The sequence below is a fragment of the Scaptodrosophila lebanonensis genome, unplaced genomic scaffold, assembly GCF_003285725.1.
Source record: "Scaptodrosophila lebanonensis strain 11010-0011.00,11010-0021.00 unplaced genomic scaffold, SlebRS2 tig00000001-arrow-pilon, whole genome shotgun sequence".
NCBI lineage: Eukaryota > Metazoa > Arthropoda > Insecta > Diptera > Drosophilidae > Scaptodrosophila > Scaptodrosophila lebanonensis.
Window position 1 is genome coordinate 6,508,843 of NW_022060529.1, and position 11,656 is coordinate 6,520,498.

The window sequence follows — 11,656 nt, forward strand, 5'->3', positions numbered from 1 at the left end:
TATCACATATGTAGCTGAGAAGGCACGCTTTTATATCTTATTGTTTCTTCACGAGTAAAGAACTTATATATTGCATTGGCCAATGCATGAGTAATCATAGCAGCTAATTGCTGCAAAATTGTTCTAATTTAGTAAGTATAGTTAAATAAATTTCGTTATTACTTGACTACTGAATGAAAGTTGTCCCCAAACACCTTGCGTTTTAGGTGTGCGTAATCGTATTAGTCTAGAGTTATTTATCAGAAGGCGCATGCATCTACCTTGCTAAGATGCCGATATTGTTCCATTTCCCCTTTTGCAAAGTCGATCGAGCTGATATCCGATTGCCGTTAGAGCAATACCTAGGCACAGGCTAGAAATATCGTACTGTCCAATGATACTATAGGTTGGTTTAGGTCTTGATCAACAGGCGTGGTCTGCAGAATGCGCCGCTTTTTTTCCGATACATTCGCGGTTGTGTTGAAAAATAACAAAATTAAACCTTAGCCATGATGCGTATGAACGTTTTGGCCGATGCTTTGAAATGTATGAACAATGCTGAGAACCCTGGCAAGCGTCCGGTCCTGCTTCGTCCCTGCTCGAAAGTCATCATCAAATTCCTGACTGTGCTGATGAAGCACGTCTATATTGGTGAATTCGAGATTGTCGATGATCATCGTTCGGGCAAAATTGTTGTCTGCCTCACCGGATACCTCAACAAATGTGGCATCTTCTCGCCACGCTCATCAACGACATTGAGAAATGGACCAACAATCTGTTGCCCTCACGGCAGTTCGGCTATATTGTGTAGACCACATCTGGCGGCATTATGGATGACGAGGAGACCAGGATAAAGCGTCTGGGAGCCAAGATCCTTGGATTCTACTTCCAAATAAGTGTTAAAATAATGGTTTCTCCGACGCCCACAAAACGATTTATATGCGAACACTCCTCCCATATATTTGGAAATTAAGGTTAAAAAACAACAAATATGCATTCAGCAACATCCAGTTAATGAATGTTAACAACAAAACGCGAAAGTAACTGTTCCGGTAAGTGTTCTGGGGCTTGGCATAGCTCAACGAACTGGCAGGAAGCTCGCAATGTGGATTTGTTTCGCGGCCCTGCCATCATCGCAGCTGCAAGATTGAATGAAAATAAATACTTGCAGTCTTAAATTCTCAAAGTTTGGTGTCTTATAATAAATGTGAAATGTGACGCGTTATCGCTAAAGCTACACAATAATAAATGAAACAAAAAAAGGAAGTGTCCTCCTTTGGTATTCGTCTAATGCAGCTCTTTGATTTAGAAATAGGCGCATCTCTGGGCATTGGTGTCTGGTCCGAACACAACTGATGATTTGGACAAAGTACCTGTTCGTTGCCAACTTCCAAACATTCCACTTGTTTCTGGACTCTAATTATAAAATGCCAGGTACTTATTGTTTTGTTTAATGATACAAGAAGTCTCGTTGGCGTGTAAATGCAATGGGTTTTATTTTGAAGAAGTTGAATTCTTCTTCGTATTCTGACGAAGATAATAAACGATTGGTCCCAGTTCGCTTGGGTGCTCAGCAGTGGGATTCAGAATTGGCTTACAGAGATTTTTTTTTTAGATTCGTACAATTTGAAGTCTTTAAAACATTTAAAAGCTTATGCCCGTTCATTTGATGACGGATATGTTCTTGTTTGAAATGTTCGCAGCAAAGTGTACAAGTATGTTTCCAATATACAACAATATTTATTTACTAGCGGATACCTTAGCGTAATTGTAAATGAAGGGAATGAAAAAGTACATACACTATATACAAAATAAATTCAGACTTAGGCGAGCCCCACAAGTATATAGAATATGAGGGGCAGCACAAGGTTGTCCACCTGATCGGTGAACGCTTCAACCAGCCCCGTATTTAGAGCAGCGAAAACAGTCGCAAACCATTTCGCCTGCGTCATTGGCAAGAAACCAGTCAGCTGAAGCAACAACGTGGCCAGAAGCACAGATACCACAAATGCAATAGTACCCTCCACCGAGCGATTGGATTCTGCAACAGTGAAACGTTAACAACAAGAACATACTTCGGAAATAATTAAGGAACACGCACTGCCCCACTTGATGCGTCCCAGCTTGGAGCCCACAACACTGGCTGCGGTATCGCCCACGCCAACGGCCAAGATGCCCGATAATAGGGCCAGTGTATTGCCAGCAGCGACGGCGTCACAGGGACACGGTGTTAGCCATATGGGCAGAGAGCAGCCAATGAGCAAACAGAAGGGTGTAAGGGCTAGTCGGCCCGCATCTTTCTCGTCCTTGAACGAGTTGAAGGCGTCCTTGAGTCTGGCAGCAAACGGTGGCACCTCCAGCAGACGAAAGAGCTCAAGCACAGTGAAAACTGCTAATGCGATGCCCGTTGATATATAGAGCAGAGCACACTGGTAGACAATTCCCGGAATAAAGACCAGATCGATCAGCAGATGGAATATCTTGCGCACTCGGGTGCTGGCACGTCTCGAATTGCGCAGTTGCCAGCCCACAGTGGCGGCAGTCAAGCCAACCAGGGTGAAGTAAAAGACTAGGATGTTGAGCTACAGGAGGAACAAGATTAACGAATTCATAATCAGGCAATACTTCGCCCTCATTACTCACCCGCTTCTGTTCTCTGAAAATGAAGTTGAGAAGCGCTATCAATGGCAACGGTTTGGTTACTGGAGTGCAGGTGACGACAACGGCGAGCACTGCGAGCGATAAATAAAAGGGCACAGGTTTCCGCAGAGGTCGCACAACGGCCAGCAGCACGCAGAAGATAAGCAGAGAAATAAGGGCATTCTACGAAAAGAAAACAGAGTATAAGCAGAAGATTCCTTAAGGAGCCCAAGCAAGCTTGACTTACTAGCATTATAGCGTTCAGCTGGTCAAAATCGCTGAGAGGCTTGGTTTCCAGGACGAGCAGCTCGTACAACCGGTAAGTGGCGTTCAACACAAATAGCACGAGTCCTTGGACCAGCACGGCCGCCTCCCCGAAGGAAAAGGTGTATGGCAGGGCGCGAAGCACACTGATGCATCGGATTTATCATTCCAATTAGGAGCGCATTAAAATAAAATATCAATTCAAATTACCAAATATAGCAATGCTGATAGAGCACAGTGATTAGGAAGCCGGCAGCCAGTGCGTATGCCCAGGACGTGTCCAGCGCCACAACATAGATAACGCTCGTAATGGCGCCTGGCAGCAGACTGATCAGGCACTTGATCAGGATCCCTGTATCCACAAACATATAGACGAAGAAGCAGAGCGTCTCCACGCAAATCCCAGTCGCTGCCACGGTGAGCAGCTTGTGCAGATCGGCTGTGGCGTCGCAGGGCGGGGTGTGAAGATAACGCGTCGCGAATGCCAGCGGCATTAGAAAGCAGAGCCAACCGCCCGAGGAAGCCGACGGTCTGAAGTCCACGAGGAAGAGGGGGGAAGAGATAAATAGTTGTGTTATCACTCATTTAATTGCAATTGCTCGCTGAGTACAAGCTGGCGAAGTCAAAGTACATAAATACATACATATGTACATATGTATATATGCATACATATGTATGTACATACCTATGTAATGGCTTACCTGGGCAGAATGGCCTGAGATTTGCGTGCACCGCGACCCCCGCCTGCACGGCTGTGGTGCCTCGTCTCGCGCTCGCCTTCATCACTGCTCGATGACGAGGAAGTATTGTCCCCTAGACCCATGTTGCTTCTTAGCCAACTAGTACATCGTTAGCGACTTTCTTTAACTAAAACAAACAAGACGCGACAACCTCCGTACAACGCCTCCAAAACTGTAAGCCTCGAACAGCTGTTCGTGCAAGCGGGATGGCAATATGCATGTTGGCAAAATTCCCTATATTTTTTATGGAATCTTACAACACCTGCCAGTTATGTTATGTTCTTAACAGCTGTACGTTATATTCAAATAGAATGAATAATCGTTTAAAAACGAATAACTTTGGCTGCTCAGCAGCTCATACATACATACATATACATACATGTATTGTGACGCATAACAATGAAGCGCATATACAGTGAAAACTCTCTTGGCCGGACACTCACGTTCGGCCAATTTTTGTACGCCCAAGGGGAGTGTCCGCTTAAGAGGATACTTACACCGATCGAATGTTTCAGAAAGCGTCCGCCGCGGAGTGTACGGATAAAAGAGTTGTCCGTTAGGTGCAAAAAGCACTCTAATTAAGTGTATCAATAACAATTGAAATGATGTAAATATGTAAACAATAAAATGAGCATAGTATTATAAAAATGTCTCGTTGTGATTTCGCCGCGGTATACTCGCCGGCTACTCACTACTACACTAACAACAACCTAACCTATATTAGTGCCGTCCTTCTCTCCCCATGCAACACCCTGTGACAATGGCCAGGGAGTCAGAACAATGTACGAAAATAACAGGTAGAGCCAACTTAAAGCAGTCAGCTTTCGTCATTGGGGCTACAGCCAGCTGCCTCAGCAATTGCCGGCTAGGGAGAACCCGATCTCGTCCAGCGGGTGGTCTTGGTTTGGTCGCACAAGCGAATATTTTGTGCAGAAAGGTGCTAATATGACCACAGACCCACTTGTCTGTTTGTTGCAAAGGAGAAGCACCCGATCGACGCCGTTTCACCACATAGGATAATCCTTGCCAGGAAGACATTGCACGTAGAATAGCGTGCCTCAACAATCTGACAACAATCTCCTACATAAACAATTAAAAGTTGTGCATGCTGCATTTTTTTCTTGTGTCTGATCGACTCTGTGGCAACAGATTTCGTTCAAAACGGGCCAACAGCAAATATACATTTTTAGAGTCAGAAATGTCAGTTTTTTTTTAAAAAAACCCTTCACTTCCTCATTATTGGTTAAAAACAAATGTTACATAAGGAAATAGCACTATATATATGTATATATTTTCGCATCTTTGTATTAATTATAGAATATGGGTTTTCACTTATTACTACAAACAAGATCTTGTTAGGTGTAAGTATGTATGTATAAACGTTTCGAACAGAGCAATTTTGAAAATAAGTAGTATGTATGTATTGTATAGTATATCGCTCTAAGTTAGACCTGGACTTTGTGTATCACATTTGAAATGGGACTGCAATCCCCGAGTTTTGATTTGAACTGAATGACTTACAACTATACAGGCTGAGTTACACACATACATATATGTCTGAATTTCTCAAATGGCGGGCCAACTCCTGCCAGAGCCCTGAAAAGCAGCCTAAAGGAACATATAACAAGAACACATTCTGCGCTTGATCAACCGGATTCCGAAATCTTATCGTTCGCTAAAGCGGCTCCTGTTGGAAATATTCATGCTCTAGACAGGCCAAAGCAGAAGGACGAAGGCGTATGTCGTACGAAAGCATTTGCTATAAAATACATAAACACAGAACGAATATTAACAAGTGTGTTGGGGAAATTGAAGAATTTTATCGGAATACATACACTTAACAAATCATCCGCATACTCGCACAACGTGGGACAAAAGTCTCGGGGCCGCTTCGGATGGCGCATGGGAAAGTATTCGCGTGAAACTGAAATGGTTTTGGGCCATTGATCGACACCTGGACGACCAGTTAATCTGCATATGGAATGAGAAGTTATTAAGAAAGTTAAATAAAGTCACAGTCCTGCAGACTCACTCAAATATGCGATCCAATTGATTCTTGTCCGATGTGCCCGGAAACAGGGCCTTGCGCATGAAGAGTTCTGCCATAATGCAGGCAGCACTCCAAATATCTACGGAGCTGTTGTAGGGTTGGGCCAACAGGACCTCGGGTGCTCGATACCATAGCGTAACGACAACCGAAGTCAGTTTCATTTCCGAATCGTAGGTCTTTGCCAATCCAAAGTCAGCGATTTTCAGGTGTCCCTGCGAAGAGATGAGGAGGTTTTGGGGCTTCAAATCGCGGTGAATGATGCGATGGGAGTGCAGGAAGTCGACGCCGGTGAGCAGCTCACGCGAAAATCGCTGTATGGTTGTACGTGAGACACCTGATTTGGGCAGATTTTCTATATAGTCCGACAGATCTTGTTCCAGATACTCGAACACAAGCAAAATCATCAATTTGCCATCGCGCTCCAAAAACTGGCATACTTCGAACAGTCTGAAAAGGGGAAAAGCCAAAACTGAGTCAAACTTACATGATGGAGATATGTATGTAGGAGTTCGAACGCAACGTGCTTGAACAAAGCTCTTCTACGGCGTTGGTGCCAGCATGTATACGTGACTATAGCGCCAGTCGCCATTCTGTGGCCATTTTTCGTACTATTAGTGCACTCAAATGATCCAATCCACTCATTCTCTTTATCGCATTCGCTTCTTTGTGTATGAGTATTATTACGATATTGTGTTCAAGAGAGTGAGCAACAGAACAAGTTTGAGTGAATACCGTAAATGGCTTAAGAGCATCCATATGAACAGAATGTTAATGAGCATTGTGCTGCGCAAGCTAAATAGGTACAAATAATTTACTACGTTTTTCGCGTTGAGTTGAGTTTGAAAATAGTTTTAAAACTGGTATATTGTCAAATTAACAAATATCTGCACCAGCAGAACATAAAAATCACCACTTCGCAATTTATATTTTTTATTTGAATTTCATGCCTTAAATGCGTTACATTTTAAATTGTTGGATGCGGCTCTGTTAACGTTCTGCCTGTTATTTCTCTTCAATATTAGCTCTTTCAATTACGGTATTCACATTTCCTCTCACACACATTCACTCTCTTGATCGTAATATCGTAAAATGAGCGCATGAGTGAGTAGTAATCGAGTTGGTTTTGAATGTTCCAGTTGGCCGCATGGAGGCGCAAGCAATACCATAAGGAGTGTTGCAAAGATTTTACTTGTTGCACATAGACGCTACTCACAGCTGGCGTATGTTAACGGTTTTTCAAAAACATTTTTAACGGCAATATTAACATCTCTTTACATTGCATATCCGAACTGAGGTTTACATACCTACAAGTGTATGTACATATGTACAAACATACACATATATACATATGTATCTACTCTGACTAATTCAAATGAATTGGAAAAAACTGCGTCAACAGCGACGGTGACGGCAGCGGCGACGGCGTTATCAGCAGAGCTTGGCGCCGCTTTGTTTGACGTTTGCCGTCATATTTTTAGTGCCATGCACCACGAGTGTGGGTTCACTTACAATTGTATGTGAGTGTGCATGTGGGGGGCGGCAGCGCAACTTTGTTGCCACTTGTGGCTTTGTGCAGTCGACGTCTCAGCCTCGACAGTTGGGCATTGCCGGCGAGCAAAGTGCACGCGAGCAGCGAAGTGAAGCGGCGAAAAAAAGATACCCAGACAATATACAGACATTCATACAGACAAACCAACATACCAATTTATGTACATAAGTACATACACTTGTATGTATGTGTGTATGTATGTTCGTATGTATATACTATACAGTAGCAGATAGTAAGCTTGTGTGCGCCCACTTAAGTTGTGAGCAAAAAATGAAACACACAAATCATTGCTATGGTTGCTAATGTACATAACTGTAATCTGTTTGACGCCAACAACTAACGAACTGTCAAAACCCCATACACACATACATACATCATGCATACATACATATGTATGTACGTACACATGCGGGAAGGTCTCTGAACGTTAACTTCTAAAGTTGTGGGGCGCCATCTGCTAATAAGTCGTCTGCTTTGTTTCAATTACTCACTTGACAATGTTCGAGTGGTCGCAGGCATTTAGCTGCTTCAACAACGATATTTCTCTCAGTGTTGACATCGGAACTCCATTCTCAGTTAGCGCAATGCGCACCTTCTTGATGGCCACGATTCTGCCGTTAGTGTTATCGCGTGCTTTATAAACGGTGCCATAGGCGCCTGAAAAGTAAATTTTTAAATTTTAGCCCTCTACCATCATTTCATTTCATACATTAGGAAAATATGTACATACATACATATACATACATACATATTTAAATGGACACTACATTAAACAATTTTCGCGTAATAATTTACATATGTATGTATGTACATATACACATAAATATAAATTCATATAAGCATTAGAATGAAAATCGAAAATAGGTCACCAATTTTATCATCATATATTCCCCCCTTCCCCACCCCACCACGACCATCACCCCATCACCTTCCCCCTCCCCCCATCAAACGACCACACTCGTCGAGCATTGAGATTGGCGAGTGTGCAAAGAAATTCAAATAAAATGAAATGATTTGAAAAGAAATGTTAATCAAACTGTGCAAACACGAGTGGGAATAGAAAACAGCAAGAAGATAAGAACAAGTGAATTTTGGCAAGCGAGAGCGCTCGCATATATGTATGTACATACGTATATATGTATGTTCGTAGAAATATACATATGTATGTACGTACGAATACAATAAAACGAGAATTCAAAACACGTCGTCAGCTGTTTGTCAGCAGCTTCGATAAGCACCGGCTGATTCGGGCACTCTACAAACATACGTGCACACATATCTACATATCCATACATACTCGTACATATGTATGTATGTATTCCATCATTCCAGTTATGACGACAACAACTGCTACTAGAAACAGCCATACCCAGCAGATCACACAAAATATATTCTAATGTGAAGGAAAAAATTCGAATTCTGTCACCGTCACCGGAAATTTATCACCCCCAGACAGAGGCACAAGCACCTGTACATCCACACACACACACACACATATACATATGTATATATTCGAGTATATACTTGTATGTGCATGTGTACACACACATTGTACGGACCACGGCTATTTCGGGTGACAGCGGCACTTCTTCGGCCACGTCTGCATCGCCTAAATGGGGGCGGGGAGGGTGTCCGGCATTTGACTAGACGGAGAGCTGATGGACCAGGAGGACTTGAAACGTAAACCCAACTTGAAACGCGCATGAACCAAGCTGTACGGTCAAGTACAAGGCCAGGTTTTGGCCATAGCGCAAAAGCTGCTACGAAACAACTTGACTATTTCAGCTGTAGCTATATATGTATATACATACATACATCTAAATACACATACATAGCTACTTGTTTTGTCGGTTTCTCTTTATTTTGTCAAATTTTTGCACAAATCACAGCAACAAAAGCAAGAGCCAATAATTGAATGAATGCGCAAAAGCAAAAAAAAAAAAAAAACAAAACACACATATACTCGTATGTATGTACATATGTACATATATACTATGTATGTATCTACATATGTATAAATACTTTTCAATGTCTGTTACAAGTTAAGACAACTCGTTCGTCTTGGCCATGGGCCTCGTATCCAAGGGGCCGCTCTATAGGCATATAGCAAACCAACTCAAAACATATATAGTATAAGTATATGTATATTAATAGGCATAGGGAAGTTGTAACTGTAGTGGGAACAATGATTAACACATATACTTGTATACTACACATACATACATATACATATGTATATTTGCAATTTATTTCGCAATGACTGTAACCTTAACCCACTACTGTCCATTCCATGTTCGGCACAGCGAGTTAACAACTGAAGCAACAACAAACGAGAACCAGAAATGACAATGATCTTCAACATTTTTTAAATCCAGTAGGCTGAGTGACGCAATTTGAATTTGAATTGATTGTTGTCTGTCCCAAAATTGGACTTGAGTAGGCGTTTTTGAAGTACTTCTCGAGCCATTTAATTGCGTGAAATAATAAGGAACCACGTGGATCCCAAACTAAACCTAAAAGTATGCAAAGGAAACGTGCTCAAAAAATCTATAGACCCAATTATCAATGGGAATGACAGCGAGGTGGGGAAGGGATGACTCTGGCAACGCGAGGTAAATGCCCATCCAGTATATAGACATACAAATATACATAAACTATACATACACATGTGCTGGCATTTTCACTCACCTGTGCCGATGACATGAATGTTCTCATAATTGCAGGGGCTCCCATCACTAGCACTTTTGAAAGGGCTCATTTCCGATTTTTGTTATTTTGTGACATAAATACGGTTCTTATACAGGCAGACAGTAAAACTTCACAACGACATGAACAGTTTCTGTATACACAGATTTATACCGTTTCTCGATGAACTTATAGTCGGCTGTAGGTTGAATGGTTGTTTTAGGCACACGGGTTAATAATAGGTTAATCGTAGGGTGTCTTGTGATGTGGCATATGTACACATATACTCGTATGTACGTTTATTTACGAAACTTTTGCACAAAAATTGTCGAGGTCATGGCCAAACACTAATTATTTTAATCGAAATTGTAAATTGTGCCTCAAGGTCAGTAGCAACGCAACATGACAACATTGGCGTCTTTTACAGCGGGTTAACATGTATCGTTGGCTTGTTGCCACTATTCTGATAACAACGCGCGCGCCTCTCTCTTCTGCTAAAGATGTTAAGTGAATCTTGGCCCTATGCTATGCTGTTTCTATGTAGAACTCGCACTCACACAAACACACACGCACGCCTTCACAGCGACACTGTTAGACGACGCCAAGTAGGCGTGCTTAGGTAATATGTCTTTGGTTGTTGTTGTTGTGGCTGCTGCTTAGACGTCGGCAACGGCCGCGGTCATTGAACTATGATAAAGCTTCAGACATTTAGAAATTTCTACATACATACATACATATACATAGTTCACACATAACGAACTTCTCCGTCCAATGATCAGTCCCGTACTAAGTTAAGTTGTGAATTATTGTTGCCATATTTCACATTCACTCAATTTTGCTGTGTCTCCTTTGCGTTGCTTCTTGAGTCCTGTTACTCTATATGTACATATGTATGTACACCTATTGATGTTTAGCATGGGAGAGCAGGACAAAGCGTAAATGAAGGAATTGCTCTCTCTGCGATCAAGAGATACATATGTATGTATTTTCTCGCCCACTGCTGTTATTTCTTTGCAAAAGGTGGGTGAAAAAAACAGCAACATTTTTTTGCCATTTGTCAATTAATTCTAATCGCTGCGAAAGCAACAATAATATAACAATAACAACAGCAACAAACGGCGAATGAAGCAAGCAGCGAAAATAAAAAAGCAGAATGCGCTAACTACGGCACAAACACAATTCAGTAAAACGTTGCGGAAAGCAGTTACCAACCGTCTGTCTGCCTCTTGCTAATATTTGCTGTCAAAAGTGACTATAGCTCTTTCTTATGAACTAGTGAATTCTAATATTTTGATAAGTTTTACATTTTTTGATATATGTATGTATGTACATAAGTACATATTCTGCCTTCGTTTCTCTGCTACAAATACAATTTTTATGCAACTAAATCCTACTGGGAACGAAGTTACACATGTACACACACACACCTCACACAGATAGCACAATGTTGCTCTGTATACATACATATGTACATATTTTGTATATTTGTATGTGCTTTCGTTGCAGCCAAGTCCGTTCTACATACATAGTTCCTATTCAGGCTTAACGCATCACACACACATACATAAATATGTATGTACATGCATACAACATACACATGCATGTATGCACGCATGTGTACATATGTATTTTTTTTATACATACATTTATATCTAGCCTTATCATTTGCTTTTGCACTGCTGTGTGCAAAATTTAAGTTAAATATTAAAAAAATGTGTTTTATATTTGTCAAGAAAAAACAACCACCAA

The 11,656-nt window shown here is 41.6% G+C and overlaps 2 protein-coding genes and 1 pseudogene across 2 annotated transcripts; 1 reads left to right on the top strand and 2 right to left on the bottom strand.

The window, feature by feature from the left end:
• The first annotated feature begins 488 nt into the window (after positions 1 to 488).
• LOC115634670 lies at positions 489 to 952 on the top strand (annotated as a pseudogene).
• Positions 953 to 1,695: 743 nt separating this feature from the next.
• LOC115632379 (dolichol kinase) lies at positions 1,696 to 3,768 on the bottom strand. The gene is made up of 6 exons (XM_030529509.1): positions 3,585 to 3,768; positions 3,094 to 3,414; positions 2,867 to 3,029; positions 2,623 to 2,802; positions 2,081 to 2,561; positions 1,696 to 2,020 (listed from the first exon to the last, which is right to left on the bottom strand). Exons 1-6 carry the CDS (start codon positions 3,704 to 3,706, stop codon positions 1,803 to 1,805), a joined length of 1,485 nt encoding a protein of 494 aa, XP_030385369.1. The 5' UTR covers positions 3,707 to 3,768; the 3' UTR covers positions 1,696 to 1,802.
• A 1,413-nt stretch (positions 3,769 to 5,181) lies between these two features.
• LOC115628443 (cyclin-dependent kinase 6) lies at positions 5,182 to 10,666 on the bottom strand. Its single transcript, XM_030524561.1, has 5 exons — positions 9,911 to 10,666; positions 7,714 to 7,879; positions 5,656 to 6,120; positions 5,459 to 5,594; positions 5,182 to 5,382 (listed from the first exon to the last, which is right to left on the bottom strand). Exons 1-5 carry the CDS (start codon positions 9,978 to 9,980, stop codon positions 5,299 to 5,301), a joined length of 921 nt encoding a protein of 306 aa, XP_030380421.1. The 5' UTR covers positions 9,981 to 10,666; the 3' UTR covers positions 5,182 to 5,298.
• Between the last annotated feature and the right edge of the window lie 990 nt (positions 10,667 to 11,656).

Bases quoted from the DNA above. Each gene is read 5' to 3' on its own strand.
- LOC115628443 (XM_030524561.1), bottom strand. From the start codon at position 9,980: ATGAGCCCTTTCAAAAGTGCTAGTGATGGGAGCCCCTGCAATTATGAG. The intron at 6,121-7,713 runs GTGAGTAATTGA...TCCCCTTTTCAG, and splicing joins GACCACTCGAACATTGTCAA to ACTGTTCGAAGTATGCCAGT. The intron at 5,595-5,655 runs GTGAGTCTGCAG...TTCCATATGCAG, and splicing joins CAATTGGATCGCATATTTGA to ATTAACTGGTCGTCCAGGTG.
- LOC115632379 (XM_030529509.1), bottom strand. From the start codon at position 3,706: ATGGGTCTAGGGGACAATACTTCCTCGTCATCGAGCAGTGATGAAGGC. The intron at 3,415-3,584 runs GTAAGCCATTAC...CGTGGACTTCAG, and splicing joins TCTCAGGCCATTCTGCCCAG to ACCGTCGGCTTCCTCGGGCG. The intron at 2,562-2,622 runs GTGAGTAATGAG...TTCCTCCTGTAG, and splicing joins TTTTCAGAGAACAGAAGCGG to CTCAACATCCTAGTCTTTTA.